Source organism: Aedes aegypti, chromosome 3, assembly GCF_002204515.2.
Source record: "Aedes aegypti strain LVP_AGWG chromosome 3, AaegL5.0 Primary Assembly, whole genome shotgun sequence".
NCBI lineage: Eukaryota > Metazoa > Arthropoda > Insecta > Diptera > Culicidae > Aedes > Aedes aegypti.
The window spans coordinates 153,115,101-153,142,487 of record NC_035109.1 but is presented as its reverse complement, the minus strand read 5'-3'; the positions used below and the strand labels follow the sequence as shown (position 1 = coordinate 153,142,487).

The following is a 27,387-nucleotide window of genomic DNA, read 5'->3' as shown; positions in this document are numbered from 1 at the left end:
GCAGATTATCAAGACCCTTCTACACCAGTATCGTAAATTCTTCAATAATCCATATCCTCAATACCGAGATCAGTGGCAATACGATAGCTTGAAAATTTTGAAAATTAAGGTTTTTCAGGGTCAGGATATTGAAGACCAGAAATATTCAAATATGCGTTCAGTCAGAGTGGACCAAGCAAAAACCTTGAGTACCGATCAAATTATACTGGTCCAATAAACGGGTTATAGTACATTCCATACATAGGGCCCTATTTTATAAGTCGAGTCGACCAAAAACGACTCGACTGGAGTCACTGTCGACCAAAAATGTTGCTAGACTCGGCTTTGTCACTCGAGTTTTTCGACAGCCCTCACTCTATGTGACTGGATTACTATGGGAGTCGACGGGTGACATCTGAAATATGCATGCTTACTTTGATCGACAGTGATTACAGACGAGTCACTTGAATCAGCTCGATTTACAAAACAGACACCATACAACACAGATCTACCATAAACTTCTATTGGAATCTGAAATTGACTCAATAAATGCAATAATCAAGTATAAAACTTCTCCAAATTTGAACAGGGAATTTTTATGATATGACCACTACAAACCCCAAACCCGTAGGATTGTTTTCTGTTTGTTCACGTTTTATTCTGGTTTTAAATATTTTACACATCTTACAATTAGAACATGCTCAACTTGGTTTGCCTTGCTTTTCAAATTTACTCCGGACCAGATCTAGCCTACTCATGCGTGTTTTACGACATCATTTTTCGCACCTGTTTTTTGTAGCTGTGTATGGGTTTTGTTTGTGTTCAATTATTTAGTTAAATTCAATTACCTTTTCGTTCGTTTTCATTACTTTTTGTTCTAATATTTGAGTTTTTCAGCATCACTAGCTTGTTGTGGTTGTTCTTCTCCTTCGAGAAAGAACTGTATATGCAGTAATAGTAATTTGTAATTGTAGTAGGTATATACGTGTGTATGTGTTTGTGAAAACCTTGTGCGAACGTCCTATAATAAACGTCAGTTTTGAAAGACGATCGCAACATAGGTGAACACGTTGTTTTCTTTTTTAATCTAATGCCTGCTCAGTAACTCATAACGTACATTATACATTCACATAGGTTGTTAAGATTTTTGTTTACGTTTACTTTTAATATCCGTTCACATTTTTCAATTGGTTTCAGTTACACGATATTTAGTTCACCTTCAATGTTTATTGTCAACTTTTCTCGCACTAGTAATTGTGTTCAGAGTTTGGGTTCTTCGGTAAAATGTTTCACTGATATAGAATGGTTATTTGTATCTGATAGAAAATCGCCGAAAACAATTAGATGTATGGGGAACGATTTTGAGGGACGTCTAGCAGTTTGAGCAGTCGCGGTTCATTTCGATATCGACGTTTGTATCTTTGTTTGTAGGCACTTCCAAGAACGTTTGAAATTGATGTTCACTAACCAACAGCTTGAACTTCTAATCCTAAATAATTCATATTAGGCGTCCCTAGAAATGAACATTTTTAGAGATGTCTAATAGCATTATTTTCAATAGAAAAAGCCAGAAGCAGTATCAAGTTTGTATTAATTTACAAACAATTATGTGAAAACTAATTTTTTGAATTTGATTTTACGTTTTATAACTTTCGTGCATAAATGAACATATGAAAAATCTCTAGAAATGAAAAAAAAAACTTAATTTTTAGGGATTTTCAATACGTATCATTTACGGAATGCATCTACTCTTTTTTGAGACCTAGACATTTGTAGATTTGCTTGAACTTATTGAAATTGTAAGTTACCATTTGTGAAGGTAATCATACCGAAATACCTACAACAGGATAATGCCAAATATGATCTCTACTTTGAACGTTGAATGCCCAATGTCTGCTACGTTGTACGTTTTATAACCCTTAAATATTCGAGTGTAACACACAGAGATACAAATTCCTCATCGAACACCGAGATACGTTAAATTTTGTTTGATTGGTGCATCGAAATGCACCTACACATCCTCTGCATTGATCAGGACTAACAAACCATACATTATTTCCTTCTTAATGCGTTGTTTGCAGTCGAATTTGCATAGAACCGCTACTATTTGTTGTCCTGAGGCAGTTTCATTAAACTCATTCACTTCACAGTATGTCTGTTTCCATTTTTGTGTGTATTGGTGTAATAGATTCTACTAATTCCATATAGAAGGGAGTATCAGATCCGTGTGTTCCGTTGGCTCAACTAATTAAGACTTTCTAAACAAATAGTTTATCATAATACCACTTGGCTCGACGCTTTCGAACATCAGAAAACGCTACGATACTAACGGTTAAACGTAAAAATGTTTAATTTCTCAAATAAAAAAATGTTCGCCTTACAAAATATTTAGCAACTACTGTAACTAAAATTACAATCACAAATCTTCGATTCCGTGTTCTCTTACATCATTCGAATAAAAGCAACTGAAATTTCGCACACAACAGTTGCCGTCTTTTCCAAAGGTATGAGCTTCAATATCCATAATATATCTCGCCTACATTTGACAAACTATCCAACTCTAAACCCCTCTCTCTAAAAAGCATTGTTGGGATACTTTTTCGCCTTGGCCTAGTACAATTTTGATTCCGCTTCCTAACAGCGAGGCTCTAGATGGGGTTTCCTTACCAGTACAACTAATAGTACAATCACCATAACACACTTATGCTTATATCCGCTTACATCAACGGTTGAAGGAGTTCCGATCTCTGAGGGCTTGCGTGCCCTTGTATGGCATTTTGAATGTGTCGCGTTCGTTTAGCTGGTTTCGTGTAAGTGGGTTGTGTATGTTTTACAATGGGACGTTACTTTGATTTCGTGTTCATAAAGCGTTCCTCCGATGACCTTGCGGTCCATCCCCTATTTCCCGCCGAACAGCTTAGATCGGTACGTAGTTACCTTTGGGTTTGTAGAACAGCTGACCCTTGGCTAGTCGTTTGGTGATTTCGCTCAGCAGCAGGCGTTTCTCCTTCTTGATCTTCTGCAGCACACCCTTGTTCTCCTGGGCCCGCCGGGATAGGTAGGGCAGCACTTCGTTCACCGGACCGTACGGGATGTACTTGTAGGCGGAGTAGCCGGCTTGACCTAGGGATAGAAGAAATTGAGTAAACTAGCTTAGATCTGAGATGAAGGCTTGAATCTGAGTGACATATTTGCAAAATTGCTGGCTAGGATGTAGTTTATGTGAGATTCTCAATAGTCAAACCCAGAATGCAAGATCACATCTTTTGACTTGATTGTTGTCCATCCCCAGACGGACACTTAACGGGTGGAGCCAAATGTCCGGACACAAACGGATTATCATAACAGGCAAAACGGAAGTAACACAGTTAAATTTAAATCACGGTGATGCAGCCAGTAGTGATAGCTGGTGACTTTAAGGCCCAAGTAAAAATGGAGCAAATGTCAAAAATGAAAAAGCAGTTTTTGCCGTTAAAATCGACATATCGAAAAAAATTTAAAACATACAGCTGTTTTATTTGCAAAATAAATAGGCTGTTTGTTTTTATTTTTTCCAATTTGTTGATTTCAAGGGCGAAAACTGCTTTTTCATTTTCGACATTTGCTTCATTCTTTCTTGCACCTTAATGCATGGACTGCGGAGTGAGCTAACCGCTGCACCAATAAAAGAGGCCGCATTAAATGTAGAGCTGTCAAATGTGGGTACAGTGAGTAGGGGTAGTCGGGGCAGTTTGGCCAATGGGGTGGAATGAGCACCCTTTGAAAACTGCATAAATTCTTGAAATTTCATCAGAAATAACATGCAACCCCAAAGCTGACAAGGAGATGAAGTAATAGACACGCTACAATTCAGTGTTGTAAACTCAAAGAAAAAGAAATGAATGAAGTTCGAAATAACTGCCCATATTGCCCCGAATGGCTCTTTCAAATTTCATCATTTTAGAATGATGAAATTTGACTGTTAGATGTTTTCTAAAATTCTAGTATCTAGTACGAAGTATTCAGAGGATCCTCAGAAAAATTTCCGAAAGCATTCCATAAGGTTTTCCAAAAGATTCATCTAAAGAATTCCAACAGGATTTTCGGAAGAGTCGCAGAAGCTTTTTTTTTGTATGGTATTCAGTTGGAGCTGCCTGACAGCTTAACTTGTCAAGGCTGAACCTTCGGTCTGGCTTTTGCCAAATTTCCCTTCTTCCAGGACCAATACTCAGACGGACTAGGCAATGGCGCCCACATGAACACTGCTTTTTTATTAGTATTGTGACGTGGTAGTTTTTGAAAAGTACCCATATTCCCTTGCCTCTGAGAAAAGGAAGCATTGTGAAAGTCAGCAGCTCCATCAGAATTTGTTTGAAATAGTAGTGTAGTAATGTCATTACTAATACTGTCTAGTCGAAATGGTTTTGAATAATTTGTCATTCAAGTGCTATTCTGATTACTCCTGTCTTTTACGTAAGATTAGAATCTTAAATGTCAATAATTGTCGTCAAGTCTTAACAAAATTAGGCTGTTCAGTAAGAGTTCTAGTTAATTTCATTTTTTGTTGTTAAAAGTATTTATTGGTCACTAGTGGTCCCGGCAAACTTCGTCTTGCCATCAAGTAGGCTGTTGGAAAACGCTATGGATCGTCCAATACAAAATGACAGTTCCGTTCACGCTCGTTTTTTCGACTTTCCCGGTGAATATCCTAGGATTTTTTTACACACAAACACGTCGGAACACTTGACGAACCAAACGGAAAAGTAATCATTCAAATCCGTTGACCCGTTCGGAAGCCATTTCGTGACATACAAACACCATTCCATTTTTATTTATATAGATTACGTTCATATTCCCTTAAAGAAAAAAGTCGCTTTCCTTGTCTGTTCAACAATTTTTCGAAACTAGCAAGTGTACCGTAATGATCGATCTCAGCGTCTTACTTTCCATAGTCATTTTTATAGTGAATATTGAATAGTAAAGTTAACTTAGGCTTCTATTACAGTCTCCTACAAGATTCACTTTTCGGTGGCAAATTCAATGCTTCACAACGCCTACTTTCTACTTGTAAATTTTGCGAAAATGAAGCAGGACTTAGATTATTTATACCGCTGTCACAAAAGAGGTATTTTTTATTATGGCAATGTAAAATCCATATTAAAATAAGATTGTCGCCATTTATTTCTACTCAGTGAATCTACTAGTCATTTTCCTAAGAGTTCGTATATGATAACGATGTATCTAGCTAGCTAATAGTAAGAGTGACTACGGATCATTCTGGTTAGCAAAAGGCAAACTGAACGTCACCAATAGTATTAATGTCCACTTCGAATAGATTAATTATTTGAAATGGGCATCAATTCTATCAATGACGCAGACTGTCCGTTGGATCACATCCGAGATATTATTGCGTCTATGCCATATGAATTTGACGCGGCTTTAAGCAAAAAAAATGCCAAAATGTGATACCACCACTACAGGTTACGCCTTTGGTTTCCATCAGTGGCGCGGGAAGTGGGTAGGACAGGCAGGACATGTACTACCCACAAAAACACTTGGGTAGGACAGTCAAAGGGTTGTCCTATTCATGATTCCACAAAAAATACGAAGATCAGTTGAATGATATTTATCATATGTTCAATATACATAAAAACTCGATCAAAGTACTTTTTTTTTCTTTGTTCGGATGCGCCACTGCGACCAGTATTTAGATCAATTGTGGCATTATCCGTATTCTTAGTGTATAGTGCATGTCGCATTACTCCATTTTCATTGAAAGGTAATGAAGCATCGATTTATGTACAATTTTTGTTTTCATTCCTCAGATATTGATAAAAATCAACTATGATGAAAAGTTCCCGCTATTTACACCCTTCATAGAAATTTAAATCTCAGCAAGGCGCGCCCCTTAGCAAACATAATCGACTAAATTTCTGAGGAACCAAATCGGTACTACTGATATTTGACCATGCAACGGAACTCTAGTCACATCTTTGTTTCGCTTTTAGTTTAGTCCCAGAAAAATACTAAAAAAAGGGGCTTTATGCTAGCAGCAAAACCGAATCAAGCTAGAAAATTTGTTTAGTGATCAGAATTTACGTGAGTCCTTGAATTACCAGTGGTTAACAGTCCTTGTTGAGTTAATACTCATGATTGTTATCCTGGCTTCAAGTGTAATCTCGGGACTGACCAACTCCGAGTCTTTGACCATCTTCTAGGTAAAATAGATTAATTTTCAGAAACTGTTGCCAGTAACAAGGACTTTGTACCGCGAATCCTTGAATTACCAGAACATATTACCCTAGCCCGACAAACAAGATGAGACTAGGATTCAAATTGGTAGATCTTACCCCGTAACGCACCACGAAAAGGTGATCTACCCGCGTTACGGGTAAATCAAAGTACCTACATCGTAAATATCTACGGCCAACCCTGTATATGTTCTGGGACAAATTTCCGTGAGTATTCCTGGAAGTAACTCTTGAGAATTTTCTGGAACATTCATAGAGGATTGTCAGAAGATTATTGAAGGATCTTTGGATGAAGTAATGGATAAAGCTAATACCAGTTACATCGTGTTATACACTTTATAATAATTATGATATAATCTATCAAAGCACTGCACAGTGGTACCGCCCATAGGTCATAAATCAAAAAATAAAATGTTTTGTATGTCACTCTTTTACCTTTTCATGGATCAATTATGATCTCAAGATTGTAAAAACATAAACATTAATGGAGTTCCTGTATGATATTCATAGTAGGGCTATTAATGAAGGAGTGTATTTTTCATGTTTTAAAAATACGTTGAAAATTGAGCGATTTCAGCACTCTGTTTATTGTCTTCGCAAACCAAAATCAGTCGATTTTTCAATCAGTTTAGATTACAGAACCTTAGTACATATGTATATCTATAACTTCCAATACATTTTAGAGTGTTATGAGACATCTAGGAGTCAGTATTGATGTGAGTAATGAGGATAGAAATATACTCACTTGGAAACTACATCACTTTTTTTGAAGTACGTTATTGAATATGTTCTTAATCACATTTAATCAAACGTCTGTCATCACATGATCATGTTTGAGTAGGAAAATGAACCTGTGAAGGTTCTAGCTGCAAATATTTGCAAATAAGTTAGCAGCGTGCTTTCAATGTTGTTAGTTTTTACCAATAAAGGCAAAGATAAAAATATTCATAGAATTTATTACATACCAGTATAATTTTAGCTAACTGGAATGAATGCACATAATAATGAAATTTTCACTACTAATACTTTAATTCACTATGAATACACTTGCAACATTGTACTTTGATTTGATGAGTAGTTTTAGTGAGGGCGCTGAGACAATAAAATCCTAATATATTAGTAATGGTACAACAGCCATTCTAAAATATATGACATGACTCCCCAAAGTGTGGGAGAAACAACATGAAAATGTTATTTATTTTGTACATCAAAACAAGATCTTCAACAAAATTCCAGTATCTATAGATCCAGCGCAAAAAAAAAAATTGTGAGAATAAAAAGCATATTAAGCAGCAACAATATATTAACAAATAATTCATTAATTATTTCTTACTTGTAAGTATTTGAAACATAAGGTTAATTACATTAGGTAACATGTACGTTATTTGGTTTTGGTAGAGATTTGATGTGAAATTGGCTTTATTAATTAATAAATATTTCAAGTATTTATTTGGTACATACATATCCGGCACTCAGAAAAGTGTTCAATAGCTTTTTATATCCACATACTAAAAAGTAGGCTTTTGAGCATGTGAAGCAACTCTGAGCAGGGAATCTTCTCAAAATTCTCAAAAAAATCCAGATGTATTGCATTTAATGTTTAAATTTCATGGTTCTTTTCAAGAGCCTTTACATTATGATCTCCGCATCCTAATCAGAATTTTTGAAGTGATGTGAATTACGACATCAACCTCGATGGAGTTTTAACAGTCAAAATTACTTAATTTGGCAATTGCTCATGGTATTTGCTACCGGATATGGAGTAAAATGATTTATGACCGCTTCGTAGAACAAATTAAACCACTGTGCACTGTTGAATCTCTTGACGATTTACAGAGCAATTCTTATAGAACTCCCACAGCATACTCTCTAGAAGTTCTTGGCTGATTCAGAATTGCTGAAGAAATTTCTGGAAGTAGTTTCCTGAAAAATGATGTTTTGTGACAATATTTAGAACATACTATGACGATTTTCTGAAAGATTTTTCTGCAGAATTGTTGGAGAAATTGCAGCGAAATATTTGATAGAGTTTCTGCGCGCTGAATTTTTCTTTTAAGTATCTTCAGTTTCGCCTGAAAACATATGCGATTAGTCGGGCCACTTCGGAGCAAAAAAAAAAAACAAATTCACAGTTTTTTTTGCTGTTGTCTAGAAATAGTTGAGGAAAATAGACCAACCTACCCACATAGTTGTAAAAGCAAGCAGTTTGCTCTATTGTTGTCAATTTGTTTAATTAAATTGATTCAAAAACGATGTAAATATAAACGTTTTTTATATATAACTAATAAAAAGCTTCTTTTTAGAGACGTGGTTTCTATTTAAATTCAAGTCTTTACACAGTCTATTTTTAATTGAGGGTTTCTTAAGTGTACATTTTAAACAAAAATAAAGTCTTCTTTTACTTATTCTGCTTGCATTGAATTCTGATGTCAAATTGCACAAATTTCGATGAATTCTGATGCTAAATTGCACCGGCTCCAAGGAAACCTTCAGAGGCCAAAACAAGTTTAACAGGCTTTTCAAGAACTGCGTCTCAGATTCCTCCAGGAAAAGCTTCAGGAATTATCATGGTAATCTTATTTGGAATACCTTTAAGGTCCCCTACAGGGATTTCTCCAGAAATTCTTCAAGAGATTTTTCTACCAGTTTCTCTAGTAATTTTCCCAGTGATTTTCAAAGGATGTCTAGAAGAATTTCTCCAGAATTTGCTCCAGAAAACACTTGATAATTCCAAAGCTACTACATTCTGTGATTTTCTCAATTTTTTTCAAAACTATCCTAGAATTTGTTTCAGATATTTTTTTCACTGATCCTTCATAGAATTCTCCAGTTGTTGCTCTAGCAGATCTTTCAAATATTACTTCAGAATATCTTTCGAAGAAAGAAATTCCAGAGTTTTTGCGGAATACTGTCTTGAAATTCGAGAATTTTATTTTTTCGATTATCCTAGCAAATTATATAGGAAATCTTTTTAATCTTTCTTCGGAGTTCAAGAGACTTTTCACAGATCCTTGTTTATTAAGGCTGACTTTAAAACCTACAGAAAATTTATAAGAAAACCTTGGCATTTCACTTGAGTCATTCCTGGAAAATTCATGTAAAAACTTTCAAGACTTACTCAAAATCTCAAAGAATTACTGGAGGAATTTCTGTAGAAATCGGGACCTCTGGAGCGATTGCTGAAGGAAATTATAATCTTTCATAAATCCTGACATAAACAATTTTATAGGGAATTTTTAGCAATTCCTGGAGCAATTTCTGGATAAGTTACTGATTGAATTTCAGAATTGACGGGGAATCTTGGAGGATATCCCAGAGAAATCGATGGATTAATCACTGGATGAAATTTTGAAGAAGTAAGGACTACATTGAAAAACTCTCAAAGAATTTTTGGATGATGATTGAAGAAATTCCGTTTCTTTGGTTATACTTGGGAAAATTCAAGTTGAATTCTTTTGGTATCGTAAACATAATTCTTGGAGTAATTTCCTAGTGAAATTCGAGAAGAAATTTCTTGGGAAATAATCACTAAACGAACACCATAAGAGATTTCTGGAGAAATATCTGATCATTTGAACAAATACTTGAATAAATTTCTGATGAAATTCCTTGAGAAAAGCGTGGAAAAATACATTTAGTAATACTTGTTGAAACAAAAGTTAGATTTTAGAGAAATGTCCCCTCTGTTTCTATAAAAAAAAACAAACTCCTATCTCCTGGTTTCTATTAGGTTTTGTTTTCTTGGTTCCTGTTTGATATCCCTTGGTCTCTTTTTTTCAGGTAAGAGATCTCTAATTTCCTATTTTTAAAGCACTAAATCGCTACTAGCTCTGGAAAGAGGAAAAGCTTCCTAAATCTTGTGGTAACGACTGACATGGAAATGAGGACATTAAAGGCATCATTGACGAAAATCTTGTTTGAGAAAATCTACGTTGAAGTTTTTTCAGCAATTTTTCTTCCTACACAAATTGCATGGAAGTCAAGAAACAATTAAGTATTTTAAGAATTATGTTATTTTTCATGTTGACCGTAAAAATCATCTGAAATTTCAATTGAAGTTCACTCAAAACCCTTAAAAACGTAGAGAGGTACGTTTTAGCCCCTAAAATATAGTAACTTTCAATTTTCAGCCTATGATTCCATAGGGTAAAATTTTTCATAGTTCCACTGTGCACAAAATATTTGCCAAAGTTTGTCCTACCCTTGGTTTCGAACGTGGACGCGCCTCTGGTTTCCATCATATGGGCTAATGGATTATGCCCTCCCATCGCGGCAAGGTCGCACAACCAAGGGGAGTCCCAGAAGTATTATAAGGATATTGATGAAAAAATCAGAGGCATTTTAGAAGAATTCCAGAATGATTTTCGACAGTATTCGCGAAAGATATCCGTCAGTATTCCAAAAGGACTTTCTAAAACGTCTCAAATGGTTTTCAGTAGAATCCAGAGGCATTCTTGTTAGAATCGCAAGAGTACATATTACCGGAATAATCTTAAAAAAAATTTCGGAAAAACCTCAGAGTTCGGAGAAATTCCAGAAGAATTTCTATTAGAGCCCTAGAAAATCTTTGGAAGAATCCTCTAAAAATATCCGGTAGAATTGCATCACGATTTTCGGTAGAAAATTCCGTAATATTGCCGAAAAAAATATTATAAGGATTTAATTTACAGGATTTCAAACAAAAAAAAAACCGTGGAGATACACCCCTTGTAAAAAAACAAAAAAAAAAAACTATTTCAAAGCAACACTTACCGAGCGGGAAAGTGATGTAATCGCACATGCCCAGCAGCTGTCCGAAACAGATGACCTTATCCTCCGGATGAATTCCGATTTCCTTCATTTTCTCGATGGCAAATCTCACCGTATCCTCGTTGTGCGATGCCACCATGATGGCAATTTTCTTCGGATCCTCCTTGGCGTCTTTTAGGATCTAAAAGGGAAATATTCAGCATGGCTATTTTACAAAGTGAAATGATCGCCCATACTCGAATTCTTCGCAAACACTCGGTCAGCGTTTTGTGGTACATCTCGGTCGTCGCTTCGAACGACGGATTCGTAGGATCTTCGTAGCCCAAGGCGGCGGCACGTGCCCGCTCCTGCTCGATGTACGCTCCTCGCACCAGCTTAGCGCCAAAGTAAAAGTTCTGTCGCTTAGCCTGCTCCAAATCGGTACACACCTAGAACACATTCAGAAGCTATAAGTTTTTTTCTGTTCTTATTGGATCTCAGTCACAGACAGACCTCCTTGTAGGTATTCTTCAGATAGCACTGGTAAGTGTTGAAAACGATGGCCTTCTCGGTGTTGTACTTTCGCATCATTTCCAGCGTGATACGGGAGATGGCCGGTTGGAAGTAGGTCTGCTCGGCATCAATCATTATACGTACATCCAAGTCTTGGGCAGTCTAAAAATGGAAACAAAAGCTTTACTGTTTCTATCCGTTTCATTAAAATCGCATCGACTTACCTTCACGATTGTGTTCAACCGTCTGATCATGTTGCGGAACATTTCCTCTTCTTTGGGTGGAATCTGTGAGATCAATCGGCGCATCTGTCCGGTGACCGGATCCGGCACTCGGAACGTTTCGCTCAGTTCGCAGTCTTCGTTGATGATTCCCGACCAGGGGAACAAGTGTAGAATACTGCAATAAGCGGTGTTTATTAAAGTACATCTCTATAATTATAGCTAGACACTTACCCGTCCTTATCAGAGGTAACTTTCTCCAAGAACTTCTTCACCTCATTCTTGTCGGTCACTTTGCTCAGGTATCGTTCGAGATCTTGGATCGTTTTGTGATGTGTGAGAACGTTGCCGGTGTCGCCAGCCAGTTCCATCATGTAGTTACGGGCCTGCATGATGACCTCGGACAGTTGGAGCTGTAGGGAAAATATTGTGGATTTGAGCAGAAAGGTCAAATTGTTAAAACAAGCATAATGCAATACTTACCAACAGTTGCGGTCTACCGAGGGCAGTCAACTTGATGGCGGTTATACCAGTACCGAAGGTGGCACCTGGAAGAAGAGGAAACACAAGCAAAGTGGATATTATTCTTCTACTATATTTATTGTTTTGAACCCGAGAAGTTACTGCCAAAACGTTATCGTTTTTATAAGAATTCCTCTGACAACCCAAACAAACATTCCTCTACGGAAACTTCTAAGAATATTTCGTGACATTTTCTCATAACATTGATCCAGGTATTATTTTTTAAATAAATTTTTGGGAATTGTATAAAAAATCATTTAGGCATTAGAACTGATGCCGAGTGGTTAGAGTCCGCGGCTACAAAGCAAAGCCATGCAAAAGGAGTCTGGGTTCGATTCCCGGTCGGTTCACGATATTTTCGTAATAGAAATTTCCTTGATTACCCTGGGCATAGAGTATCATCGAACCTGCCACACGATATCTTCTTCTTCTTCTTCTTTTTGGCGTTACGTCCTCACTGGGACAGAGCCTGCTTCTCAGCTTAGTGTTCTTATGAGCCCTTCCACAGTTATTAACTGAGAGCTTACTATGCCAATGACCATTTTTGCATGTGTATATATCGCGTGGCAGGTACGAAGATACTCTATGCCCTGGGAAGTCGAGAAAATTTCCAACCCGAAAAGTTCCTCGACCGGTGGGATTCGAACCCACGACCCTCAGCTTGGTCTTGCTGAATAGCTGCGCGTTTACCGCTACGGCTATCTGGGCCACACGATATACGAATGCGAAAATGACAACTTTGGCAAAGAATGCTCTCAGTTAATAACTGTGGAAGTGCTCACAAGAACACTAAGCTGAGACGCAGGCTCTCTCCCAGTGAGGACGTTAATGCCAAAAAGAAGAAGAAGAGGAAGATCTACAGTTTTTTTTAAGAATTCATTCAATATTTTTTCACGGAAAAAAAAATCCTCCAAGATATTTGTTTGGGACATCGAAACAAGAAATTTATCCAGAAATTATTTTTATCTTTTAATAAACTTTCAAAGAATATTCAACCAGGGACTCCACGGCCTTCTTAAAGATTTCCTATTACATTTTCGTTTACTTTTATTTAAAATGTTATTCACAAACTTCCCCAAAGATACCTTTAAAAAATTAATTCAGAGTTTCCTCTTCCTCTCCTATTAACCTTCAATTAATTACAGTAATGGGTGCCGACTTCGATGTTTCAAAATTTTGTAACTTCGCAAGCTTTCGATATAGCTATAGGGTTACGTTTTTTAATAAACACAAATCTTTCTTTTTCTGTCATTACTGAAAATAAACTTTAATTGTTCGATATTATGAATGTAGACATAAATACTACAGAGTTACGTTTTATCATACGGTTTCTTTTATAAAATTTGCACCACTGTTTCCCTTATTAGCATTGATTCATTAAATTAGGAAGATTGAATAGTGTTTTGAACTTTTATTTTCAAACTATCATCACTATCGGTTTTGCATTTTTTTAAACAAACGAAAAACTTTCTTTTCTTCTCTTCTTTTTACTAAAAATAGCTTTTAGATAGTTCGACATTTTGAATGCTGACGTATCTTCTTGAACTTCTATCTTAAAATATATTTTCACCGCGACAAAATACAAAACTAGTTTCAAGTAAAAGTCACATTTTCCTTCTTATCCATAGATCGCATCACCGAACAAAGGTGACTCCCAGATCTTTTTTCCTTCCTCACTAATAAACACCCTTCCCGTGGTGATTGTGGAGATGCAGAGGTATTCTCGGTCTCTAGAAGCAGCAATCATTACACCCTAACATTCCTCCCCCATCCCAACTGACTGTAAAGATTTGGCCGGCGCCGTTATTGATCAATAATACGAGACCTGCTAAAATTGCACTTCGAGCAGCAACTTCCATCCCTCATTTATTTGGATAGAAGTGCAATTCTTACCAGGTCTGGTCAATCACGCAATACCAACCATTGACATGTACAGTCAGTCTATGCCATGCTATGCTATTGATCTACTTGACAGAATGTATCACCTGTTTTAGTTTGGATACTACTACATAACAATGGGAGAAATGGTAAATTTGCAAAGATATCCTTCATGTCATTAACGTGAAGATGCATCGAAGCCAAACCTAAAATTTTCAAAGGCACAAATCTAGAAAACCAGCCAACCGTTGGTGCTAAAAATGCTACTCACTGGTCACTCGCTGGTGGTGACCAATCGATTAGATTTTCAGCACGAACAGTTGTCAGGTTCTCTAGATTTGTGCTCTTGAAAATTCGGGATTTGGCTTCGATGTATCTTCACCTTAATGTCAAGGCTAAGTAGCCCGTCATAAGTTTTAGCAGCCATGTTGATTTTGCAACTTGCAATTTGAAAGCGATAAAACTGAGTTATCATAAGTAATATTTATTCAAAAAAAGGATCACTACTAGCGCTTACATGCAGAAGATATGCTGATACATATTCAGCTATGTCGGTGCAAAACCAAATTTCAAAGACGGTCTACTTAGCCTTAAAGTGCTTGTAAAACATCAAGCATGGGCATGATTGACCGCCCATAATACTACTGCTTTATTTGTTCTTACACAGGGAACCATCAGACGCTATTCGAGATCAGTAGCATCATTAATGTTTAAGCTCTTATTATAAGAAACAATGACGCGTCGGCTGCATTCGAATGCAGGTCAATTTGTGGATGAGATAGCAATGTTGCCGTGTTGCTTACTTTAAGGAAGCCGTTGAGTCCTCTGCAAACGGGAAAATGTTTTGGGAAAGGATTGTTTTACTCTTAAAAGACCGAGACAAACCTTGAACTTCCAATGGCCACTATTCGTAGACTAGTAGGTCAATTAATTTGAAAAAAAAAAGGAGTAAATGCGGTTAGTTGGACTTATAATCCGTATAATTCCTCTTTTTTAGGTAACGGAAAAAGCGTGGACACGAGGGGTCCAAAAATGGCCTCAAACAGATATCTCAACATCTAAATGAGCTAGAAAGTTGGTGTCTTCGGTAAAGTTGTTTAGCAGATCAAGAGCTATCTGGAAATCTGATTGAGATTTTTTTCCACTAGGTAGCGCTAGTGACAAATTATCTTCATTTATCTTTATCTCAAGATTTTGTATCAGCTAGAAAGTTAGGTATCTTCGGCAAAGCTGTATAGCATATCGAGGGCTATCTGGCGGTGAAGAGCCTGATTGGGAATTTATCCGCTAGGTGGCAGTAATAAAAATAAATATTCAATCATTTCTATATCAACCTGCTTATCAGCTAGAAGGTTGGTGTCTTTGAGGGCTATCTGGAGAGGTGAAAAATCTATTTAGGAAATTATCCACTAGGGTGTGCTAGTGATAATTTTTCTTCAATTGTTCGTATCTCAAGATCCTCATTAGTTAGTCTGATTGGAAATTTATCCGCTAGGTGGTGCTAGAAACACATTTTCTAGTCTGTATCTAGAGATCCTTATCAGCTAGAAGTTTGGTGCCTTTGACAAAGCTGTTCAGCAGATCAAGGATATATCTGGCGTTGGAGAATCTAATAGGGAATTCATCCGCTAGGTGGCGCTAGAAAGAAGAAATCTTTAATGTTCTTTACCTCAAGATCCACTTCGGCAAAGATATTCAGCAGATTAAGGACTATCAGGAGGTGCGGATAAATTTCCTATCAGACTGTTCACCGATTCACTAGATAGCTCTTGGTCTGCTGAACAACTTTCCAAAGACATCAACCTTCTAGCTCATTAAGATGTTGGGATATCTGTTTGAGGCCAATTTTGGACCCCTCGTGTCCATGTTTTTTTCCGTTACCTAGAAAAGGGGGAAGATTGTACCTAAGGATTGTAAGACCTAGTAATAGCATTTAGTTCAAAATTTACTTCAAATTAATTGAAATGCTGGTCTCCGAATAGTGACAATTTTAAAATTCAAGGTTCGTTTCATGATTTTAAGGGTTAAGGAATTCGAAATGAATACATAAGTATGAACATAAATGACAGATACTTTTTCACAACCGCACAACGCAAAATGGACACGATTAATCAAGATTCTATTGCTCGCCCCACAGGAGCTTGCAATAGAATTAACGGATTAAACACTACTCAACACTGCTCTGTGTGTGAAACATCAAGCTGAGAAACAGACTTTGTTCTGATTGAATCGTAAGGCCGGAAAATAAAGGTTTTCTTCCTTTTCCTCAAGGGAATTGTAAAGATTTTTTTTCAACAATTATTGTAGGAATTGCTGAAAACCAAACTGAGAGCAGATATATCTGAAAAACTACTACAAGAGAAAAATATCTTTGAACTGTTCTCCATATAAATATTGGAAAAAGTTAAGTGGAACTCTGGATAAGATGTCGCCAAGACAATACGCAACACTTCATGGGGAAGGGGAGAGACTCAAGCGTTACGGCTCATACAAAAATTTGAAACTTTCCATAAACAAAAACGTTACGGAGAAATAAGGGAGCTAAAAAATTCTAAATTTAAGCGTTGCGCAATCAATCGAAGCTACCTAATATCCTCGAGGATACTCTGTATAACAACGGGCGGGATCCCTGATAAATTAATTTTTTTCTTGAGAAATCGCTCACAAACTTTTTGGAAAATTCAGCAAGATAATTTCTAGGAAAGAAATCTCTGGATGAACCTCGTGAAGAATCCCTGGACAGGTTTAAATGAAAAATCCTCAAGGGATTTTTTGTAGAAATCATTGAAAAATCTTCTGGAGGAATCCATGAGGTAATTATATAAAGAATTCCTAGAAGAATACATGGGCGAATTTTTTAGGGAATCCCTGTTTAAATGGTTGAAGAGTTACTGGAAAATCGGCGTAAGAAATCCTGAACAGATTCTCGTGTTTTTTTTTGGAGAAATCTTAAAAGTAAGTACTAGAAGCATCCCTTTCAAAAAAATCTTTCCATTCTCCTTCGGTAGAAACCCTGGGGAATTTTTGAGCAAACTTTATAGAAATTACTGGAGAAGTCAGTGTTGGACTACACTGAAAGGTTTCCTGGAGCATTTCTCGCATTCTTTAAAAAATCACTTTAGAAGTTTCTGAATGTGTTCCTGAATTAATCTCTTTGAGAATTCATAAAGAAGGTGAACATGGGTGACCAAAACTAGGCTTTAAATTCAGGATATCCGGTGATATACATCTGTCCCATCTTAAAAAAAAAACAGAATAAAATGAGTAACCGATGGGTTAGGAGCAGGATAACAATGTAGTGTTCAATAACCATCTTCATCGCATAGCGTCTTGTTACATCCACAGATTAATTTGAATTGAAACAAATGGTACGATTAACCTTTCTTTATTTGATTTTGTTTCAGGGAGCGAGCAATGGCGCTTAAGCCTAGGCTAATCAGCCAGGGCAAATGGTGGAAATACCTTTGTCCTATAGAGATCAGCACCAATGGAGTGTGACATTATTTCCTTAGCCACATCACTCCCAACGATTTAGCAAATTCTTTGAACCTAAAACGGTTGATACTATTGTCGTTGTACCTTCATAAAAAATTGCATGGTATGCCTGGCCGTTTTGATATTCTTGACATATTACTTATATATTGCAAATATAAATATTGATAAAAACAATAACAGAAGTTTTCCATTTTATAATTTTCCATGATTCTTTCAAGCAGTGGTGCAACCAAGGGGGGTTTTGGGGGTCAAATTCCACCCCCAAGAGCAAAAAAAGTATATGACTAATTATACTGCAATCTACCAAAACTGGCGCAGAAGGTTGTATTAAGGTGAAACATCTCGGAATCCAAAGATGACCGTTACAATGGCCGACTTGGGACCCTATAGTATGGCCCATAAAAAAATGCGAAAATCGTCATATCATGTTTTATGGTAGTTTTTACATAGAAAATGTGAATGAAACATAAATATGATTCATTACTTCTATTGCATAATCTATTTAGTTTTTCGCTTTGGATATTATTTTTATCTGTCACATTCACCTTACCAGAGAGGAATTGGAAGCATACCTTTAAATTTTATCATGCGGACGTCGAGTTCAATATCTGTGTGATGAAAGCTTCTAAAACATCAACGATGACGTCAGCTTCTTCACAGGGCTTGTCTCCAGCATACGCCCATATCAAATGATAGAATTGGTTCATATCTGGCTCATTGGAGACTTAAACATATTTTCGAAAAAACGGCTTATTTTGGAGAGCTTTGATTGAACCTTCATATAAGTGTGATAAGCGGCTCCGTTTTGCTCAAAATTTATGAGCTTGTATTGATATAAGTTGTCTCTATCCGAAGGAACAAATTTCATCCTCAAAAATCTGTTATAGGCCTCCGTATTTATTATTTATTCAACTTTAACAAAAATTAAAAGCTTTACAAACCTATAAGACGCAAATGCTCTCAAAACTATGACCCTGGCAAAATATTTTATTGTGATCATGAAAAACACGTTCTCTAAGAACTTCTTCATCCTTTGATACCAAACAAACTAAAATTTTCAACAATAACGTGTGATTTTTGAAGGTGGAAAGTTTATCACCAGAGTATACGACAATCAGACGCTATTTCTGGTTTTGGGCGAACAAAACCATTGAGCTTCTTTGCTTTATTACATTGTTTAGGACAGTAAGAAAAATATGACAAAAATTGTCCTGGATAGCAAAGTTATGTCAGAATATACTACAATAATAAGAAATTACATTCACTAGCAAAAAACAATGAAAATAACGCTTGTTCACGTTCAAATAATTTTCGCATTTTTTTATGGGCCATGCTGTACTCGCGTTTTCAAAGGCACAAAACTGGAGAAATAGTAAACAACCGTTCCTGATCTTCTTATTTTAAGCTTTTTGCTAGTGCACAAAGCCAAAATAAATAGTTCACTCTTGTTAGATGCTTCCTTCGCGATATTAGTGCCTTAGAAGTTTTAGTGCAATCTTAGAAGTTGATTCCAAACTGTTTCACCTTAACAGTTATATTGTTCTAAAACATGACTTCCTTTTTAATAGACCCCTAACAGTTTCATGAACATTTTACGCACTTTTACTGATAAATAAATTGCAAGCTTGCCAGAGACGAGATATTTTTCAGACATACAAGTAGATATATTGGGATTCTCAACACCTGAACATTCAAAGCTTTAACAATCTTTAGTTGGCGTAGCATTAAACCGATTTATACGACCTTTAGGGCACGTGAATTGTTGGAGAAGCATTATTTTTGTTTTCAATGAATACGAATAAAATCGTAGTCCAAAACAATCTTAAAGGGGATGGCAGTTTGGTTTATAAGTTAAAGAAGCACAAATCGACGCTTAAAAATCACAAATCCTCTCCTTTACTAAAATCTTTGTCAAATTAAAATAAATCTCTAATATTTCTTGTTCGTAAAGCGAGATTTAGTGAACGAAAACATGTTACAAAAACTAAAAACAATTTTCTGTAGTAATGTAAAGCGAGCAACGGTGAAAAGAAATCGATGAATGCAGACAAGCTTTTATGAAAAATCAATGTCGAAATATTCGTTAACAATCTGGGAATGTTTCAAAATCTGCAATGTTGATTTTCCTTCGACCAACTGCTAATAATAATCGCAACGTTTCCTACTGCAACTTAAGCCGCTGAAAAATCTTACTCATTGTTGAAAAACTTGAAAATGTATTCAAGGAACAAAGAGGTTGAAGAAGAGAGGTTAAACGCTATCACTCTAATGTATGTGTATCCAAATGTAATTATAAGTAATGAGACAGTTTTGGATGAACTTTCGAACAAACCACAGTGAATAAATATATAAATCGTTATCAGTAAATTTGAATTGTATATGATCTTTTTTAACTATTCATATTGAATCTATTCCAATTTTTTTAAATGAATAACATATCCAGTGGGAACGAAGCTTCTTCCATTCACCACAGTCGTGTTTTGTAAAGCTTAGAAAAATTTCACCATTTACAACAGAATTCTTTGAACTAGTGGTGTAAGTTCATACAAAAAGGTATGCCTGGAGCGGACGAGAGAAACTGAAATTTGAAACTGTTGTTTCATCGTTTAAAAACGTTTGTCTGGAATTTTTTTCTCCTTTGATTTTATCGCCTGAAACCCGCTAGAGCCAAATCCTGGTTGCGCTACTGCTTTCAAGTATTGGCTTTGTATGAGTAGACTGGACTAAACAGAATTTATAAGTATTTTTTTCCCTCGAGGAACCTGTGAAGGCATTTTTGAAAAACCTGTTGAGAAGTCGCATGGATTTACACTAGGATTCTCTTTATCAGCAACAATTCTCCCACGAAGCTACATTTCATGGGAAAAAAATCTAATTCGAAGAAATGATTGCATAAAAAATTTATTTATAGATAAAATCAAGTTGATTTTACAGTAGTTAAAAGCTTCTGCAGGTTCTTCGTCCGGTTTGAAGATTGCGACTTTATTATTTATTTATTTTTTAAATACAGTTCTTGCTTCTTTCAAATCAGTCCTCAAAGTATTTTCGAAAATATTTTCTAGATTGAGAATGCTTTAAAAATCCCGAGCAATTGAAATTGTGCGTGCTTTGAAATTGCATAGCAAGTGTTTGAACTTGTTTGCACTTGGCTAATGATAACATTTAATTTTCCTCATTCAACGCAGGAGTCGGCTGCTAAGGCTACTCACAATATTTTTATTATTTCTCGAAACGCTTAGAGCCGGGGTACAATTCAATAATATTTAACCTTTCAGTCGTCGCGCGGTTTGTCGCCGTCAGAACCACCACGCTGTTATTGTGTACGATAAGCGAGGTTTTTTCACCACTATTTCTTTCCGCAAATATTAAAAAAAAAAAGGATCAAGAGTTTAAACTAGTCGTAAATAATTGTTGGTCCATTTTTGTTGTTGGGATATGTGAACATATAAAAGAATTTTCGATCGCTGAGTGAAGCTTACTCACCGATTGAGTTAATTTATTTTTTCGTGTACAATCCCAATTTGAGGATCTCACTCTCAGCCTTCCGAAGTAGGCACTCGCCGTTATTAAATCTCACCCATGTGCAAGAATTTGCGCAATTTTGTGTAGTAGGCATGCATACACACTAAAACTACACTATACAGCAACGGATAATAATTGTAAAACGTACTCAGATTAGTGATTAAGTTCGCTTGTAGTTACCGTTTGGTACCTTACTGTCATTCTACGCAGCGATTCTACCCCATTACCCCGAATCCTTCGGGATAATATGCGATGGACCCGAATGCCACTATCCGGAATGTATCATAGTCCCGAATTCCATTACTTCGAATGACATTGCCCGCGATAATCTAATTCGGGGTAATGTCAATCAGGGATGTGGAATTCAAGGCGACGGCATCGGGGGTAATGGGATAGAATCGGGACAGCTATGTCAATATTGGCCGTTCCGCTTAAGTCTCTCTGTAGGAAATTTTCCACTCAATCCACATCTCTCTAATCCGAAGCAAACTCCCACATAGCGATTGCTCAAGAGAGAACGAAAATAGCACATGCCTCCCACCCCCACTCAACGGGATTGAAAAGTGCATTCGTAGTCTCAACACCTTCACATACAAATGCAGGAAAAATCGATAGCCGGCATATCGCGATCCACACACATTCACACAGGCAAACATTCTTGCAACAATGTAGAACAGCTTGCGGTCGGTGTTCTTCCAACGACAAGCAGCAGGAATTATCATTCGGTCGGGCAAATGACGTCAATGACGTGGAGGACAGTCAGGAAAATTAGGTGGGACGAGCCCCCAGAGCACATGGTGTGAAAATAAACACCCGCGCCAAACGGCATTGGAACATGTTCTATTAAAAGAATTCGATTCGATCACACGTGACGCCAAACGGTTCTACCATTTTCCGCGGAAGGCTAGTAGGAGGAATCGACTGTCGACCCCGAAATAGGTGGTTCACTTTATATCTACCGCAAAATGTGACGAATTCGTGTTATTCGCAAACGAAACCGGATCACGTGTTCGCTCCTCGGTTTCTGCTATTACTGGGATACGGTGTTTCTGGTGTAGATGTTTCGAAAAATAAATGTACGGGGCAAACAAAATGATCCCTCATATTGCTCCGAAAATATGCCAACGATCGATAGAACTGTTACATACGCCGAACAATATAGTTAACAGGTCGAGGCGACAAATTTTGCCTGTCTAGTGTTAGTAGTGACCAACACTACAATATCTAGCCGTTCGAGACCAGGCCGTTAGGCAACGATTTGTCGTTTAGATTGTGTTGTTCACACATATGGCCCTCTGTTAAAAACAAATTTTCAAATTCTATTCATTTCTCTCGTCGCTCGCTTGCAATTCTATCCATCTTGTCATTTCATTACTTTCGTTACTCCCTTTCACTCTGAGTATAGGTATTGTATTCACCGAAAAAAGTCAATAAATTTTCATAATAATAAAGTCATGCGGTGATTAAACCTTATAAATGTAGAAACTATTAACAGAACATTTTTCAAATCAAAAGCTTCAAATAGGCTACTTCAATGTTTTCGATGAATGAACCTATCCAACATTAGTTCTACTGAGTAAACAACAAGAACTTTAGTTAAGTTTTAAGATCAAAAATACACAGTTCACTGCGAATCAAAAATACTTTTTCGTGTGTCTCGAAGATCAAATTTTAGAATTTTGAATCTTATGGTGCTCACAGAAATTTACTAGCACGTCATAATTTTTTTGCTACAGGTCGTCAAATATATAGAACATCATGGTATTTTTGATTTAATGAAATTTAAACAATGTTTTTTAATTGTTTGGTAATTAAATCCATCGAGTTTGCAAAATAGGATCAAAACTTTAGTGTTACACATGATTTGATCTTAATTGCTGGATAAAATATCAATTTAATCGGAATTTCGATCATGCTTGCAGCCTCCACACAAAGTAAGTTGTTTTTTTTAAATGCCAGTTACAATAGTTTTCTAAATTATCAAACAGTACCTTTTCGCAGTAACGCAAGTATTACAAACTTCATTGATTTGCATTAGCATCTAAAATATTTAAGCGAGCAATATAATGCCTTGAGAGCATAGATGTCCTTGAAACAGCTAGCATTTCATCGAACAAATCCTAAGGCTGCAAACGTCTTCGCAGTTGTAGCATTGACGTGTTCATTAAACCGCATTTTACTGTGTAGAATAACGCCTAAGTCTCGGATTGACGCGTTCCAATGGTTCTGATCCAATCGAATATCCAAATTCGATGCGCGATTGTCGGCGGGAAAATACGATCAGATGTTTTAATTGATGTGTTAAGGTCTCCATCACTGCAAAAGTATGTCTAACCATAATGTTTCGAAAGTTAATTTGATTAAAACACTTTAAACAATGTGATATTTTCACAATTTAAAACAGCATATTAACATGTTACATTTCGGACGGTGGTAGTTCATTTGGCATAAAGTCGTTTGGCATAAAGCCGTTTGGCATAAAGTCGTTTGGCATAATGAGTCTGAAACCAAGAATTTCTCAATTTTCGTTTTACGTTTCTATTGAATCTTTCTGATGACACAAGGCTTGTTTCGGAGTCAGTTGATACAAAACAGCACTCTATTCAACAATCATTCGCTCTTGAATAAATTTAAGCATATTAGGAAAGTTATTGCCAATAGTATTTTATTATTTATCCAGAAATTACCCTTCTTTCAAATATTAATTCTTCTTTTGAGTTTCGCTATTGGAACGAATTTTTGCACTGAAGATTTTCATATATTTAGCACAAACTTACCCTTCTTTTAATTGTTCTATTTTTTTCCTAAATATGATGTAACCAAAAAAAACTGTTGATTTTAAATATTAATAAATTTCTCCTTCTTTTATGCATAGGCTGTTCTTTGGAGCTATATTTTTTAAGTATGTTTGTTTACAACTGACAAAAGGGCGGCAATCGATAACATTGATCTGCTCAAATTATCAGCGAAAAGAGAAATCGATTACTGCAGTTACTTTGATGGGTTGTGCTACTTTTCCCCGAATGCCAGTTTCCCGAATATCCCGATTCCTCGACTAGCCCACTATCCCGAAAAATTTTTAGCACCCATAATTGTCGTAACTTTTACATTTCAGGGTGGTGAACGAACTGACCATCTAATATGCACCCTTCTTTATTTAGTTGGCGGTTCTTTCGAGTTTTACCGTCCTCAGCATTTTTGCCAACATGTGTATAGTCGAGAATGACAGAATACTTCCTTCTTTTGACTGTTTATCGTTCTTTCTCGTCACCATTTTTCAGAGGAACCAGTCATTGCCGGAATAATTTTTGGCGTCCATTCTTCTATTGGTTTAATTGTAAATTTTGACTTTTTTAAAAAATAGTCTTTTCTTTATATTTATACTGTTTTAATTTTTATTATTTAGTAAAGCTAATTATGAACCATTTTTTATATTTTGCTGTTTTATCAATTCTTGCCAGATGTGTTGTTAGAATGATAATTATTTAAGAACCTGCCAATATTTAACATATAATTTTTTTGGGGCTAAGGCGTGATCTCCTTCCGAGATATGCTGGAAAAAATATTATTTCAATCACAAATTTTCCCTTTTCTCTATAATAGACGGTGTTTTTGATGTACACTTCCAAAATTAGAATTTATATTGAACCGTTGAAACGTTTTGCCACAAATATTTTCTTTAAAAGATGTGTTGTTCATTTGAGCTATGCTGTGAAAAGATTTTTTTGCGTTAGAGTCTGAAACATTTTAAACGAAAAATATTCTCGCGAATGTTACGTTCAAACTGGGACACAGCTTGATATGCAGCGAAATATTCTATGAGCGTTCCCTTGATGAATAACTGCGAACTTTCCTTGCCAATGGGTTACATGCATGCCCTGATTCGCTACTCGCCACATAGTAACGCACTTGCGCTAGTGTCTATGCACGAAAAATCGCTAAAAGGTAACGCGAAAAATGTTTGTATGGCGAAATGCATCTATCGACTTATTTCTCAAAATTGGGAACTATTTTTGAAAAAATATTTGGTACCGGTTGTACGTAATGATAATGACTATCACGCCTACCAAATATTTTTTTCGATTAATGCTTTCATTTACGAGATATTTGAAGTTAGATGCCTTTCCCCATACAAAATGAAACGAGAAAACTTCTGCTGATCAACTGTGGACAAAAGCAAAGCAGTTAATCCATTTACTGTTTTCAAATATGTATATCGCAACAAGCTCAAGGCTACTCTATGTTCTGAGATATAGAGACCCGTCACGAGTTTTATTTAGTAATGCTCTATAATGCCACAACAGAGTTCTTTTTGATCCTTTGACTTTGACGCTTGCTGCTGGGCAGTGCGTCAAGAAAGCCAAGTTTTTTTTTCCTTTTCGGGTCGCGCGCCTTTTTTTTCTTTCTTAGTGTTTTTATATAGCCGAGCAAACGAGTGAGGCTGAGAGTGGATTGTGGCTGTACAGTGAAGGATAATGGATCAATTGGTGAGCTCGTTTCATGCTACTATTTCTAATCTTTAAAATATGTATGACTGCACATTTAATCGTTACAATTGTGGGACGTAAATATGAATTTTCAACAAACTATGAATTGTTCGTCACTGTGAGTGTCGACACAAACTCTGATTCATGAATTATTTATGTTTCACTTTTTTTTTATTTTCAGAACACCTCTTATATACCTTTATTTTTGTAATTAAAAAAACTTTGAATGGTTCAACACTACAAGTGTAGACTTGCGAAAGGTTCACTTTATTCAACAAACTTTGGATGGTTCGCCACTGTAAGTGTCGGCATAAGAATAAGAGTGTTCTATGATGTCCCAGCCAATCGAGTTTTTTGTTTCTTTTCAAATGAGTAAAATATAATAACACATGCTTTCGTCCTGACAGCTGTAGGAATGTTACATTTAGGTATTTGTCCAACAAACTTTGAATGGTTCGTCACCTCAAGTGTCGGCATAATTTTCCTCTACATAGAAATTGTTCATATCAAATGAAAATATTATATTTACGTATAAGCATGTATATATCTCACAAATAATTGTTTATCATGGTCTAATCGCTTATCAAAGTAAATCCTATGACCCAACGATCCTCCCCATTAACAAACATCCCTACCAGTAACCTTTGTGGAGATGCAGAGGCAAACACGGTCTCCAAAAAGCAAAGGTTACACACTAACATTCCTTCCCCCAATCCCACCTGACTGCAAGGACGTGGCCGGCGCCGTTATTGACCCTGTATAAATAGAGGCACTGAATTATACACATTGAAGAAGATTATGGCCAATCCCAGCCAAACTTCTAGTTGATTCTTTGTGCATTTTCACTGACTTCGGTCAATCACGGAATAGCAACCATTGATATGTGTAGTCAGTCTAAGCTAAGCTAAGTAATGCTCTATAATGCCACAACAATTTTTGAAATTCGTAGCTTGGATAATCTCTGAACGAACACCACCCTTGTTTAGAACCTACCAACATTTTTTTGCTATGGGCTCGATGGTGTTGATCTCGGTAAAAGCTTAAAAAATGCCGATATTTATTTTAAGTCAATCATTATGCCAATCGGCCATTATGTCAAATGACCATTAAGCCAAACGATCATTATGCCAAACGACTTTATGCCAAACGGGGTACAATCATTTCGAACAATGCCTAAATGACTCTCTGGTGATTTTAAGGCTTTGTCATAAATTATGGACAGTGTATACAATGCGTTATAAAATTTTAGTAGTGCAAATGATCAATTAATTGCAAATATACTGTGAAAAACCTATACAGTTTTCAATGCATTCCAAACAATTATAAATTTATAATCAAATTTGTTAGGCATTTTCAACTATTTTGAAAAACTTTACAGTGTATTTTCAAAATACTTTGAAATGTATGAATCATATATTTGAAAATATACAATGTATTTTGTAATACGAAACATGAGCGAGTTTGAACTAATAATGCCTTATTTAACACATTTTTCCAAATGTTCATGATCCTTACAAATGTTATCATTTCAACTCAAAATGCATTATAGTCATCCCAAACACGACTTTTTTATATTTTCTTAAGTTTTTATTACTTTCAGGTTGATTTTTGTTCATTTTAAGTAAGTTTGGAAGTTTGTCGCGAAATTTTGGTTTCTGGCCCATAGTGCCTTGACTGAAGTTTTGAAGAATTCAAGGATATTGGGTAATTTTATTTGAGAAACTATTAGAGAAACGCTTGAACCGCAGCAAAAATATGTAAAGCTCATAATAGGTATCATTGAATAATGCCTGAAGGATTTTTGGAGCAATT

General features: G+C 36.2%; 1 protein-coding gene across 21 annotated transcripts in view; it reads right to left on the bottom strand.

The window, feature by feature from the left end:
- Positions 1-612: 612 nt before the first annotated feature.
- Positions 613-27,387, bottom strand: part of LOC5577947 (proline dehydrogenase 1, mitochondrial) — a 91,680-nt gene continuing 64,905 nt past the window's right edge. For all 21 annotated transcript variants that reach the window (XM_021848724.1, XM_021848733.1, XM_021848712.1 and 18 more), the window contains 7 exons: positions 12,155-12,219; positions 11,906-12,084; positions 11,675-11,849; positions 11,451-11,612; positions 11,195-11,386; positions 10,962-11,139; positions 613-3,102 (listed from right to left, as the gene is read on the bottom strand). In XM_021848724.1, the coding sequence (XP_021704416.1) occupies positions 2,897-3,102; positions 10,962-11,139; positions 11,195-11,386; positions 11,451-11,612; positions 11,675-11,849; positions 11,906-12,084; positions 12,155-12,219 (1,157 nt within the window). In that variant the 3' untranslated portion in view covers positions 613-2,896. The remainder of the gene's footprint in view (positions 3,103-10,961; positions 11,140-11,194; positions 11,387-11,450; positions 11,613-11,674; positions 11,850-11,905; positions 12,085-12,154; positions 12,220-27,387) is intronic.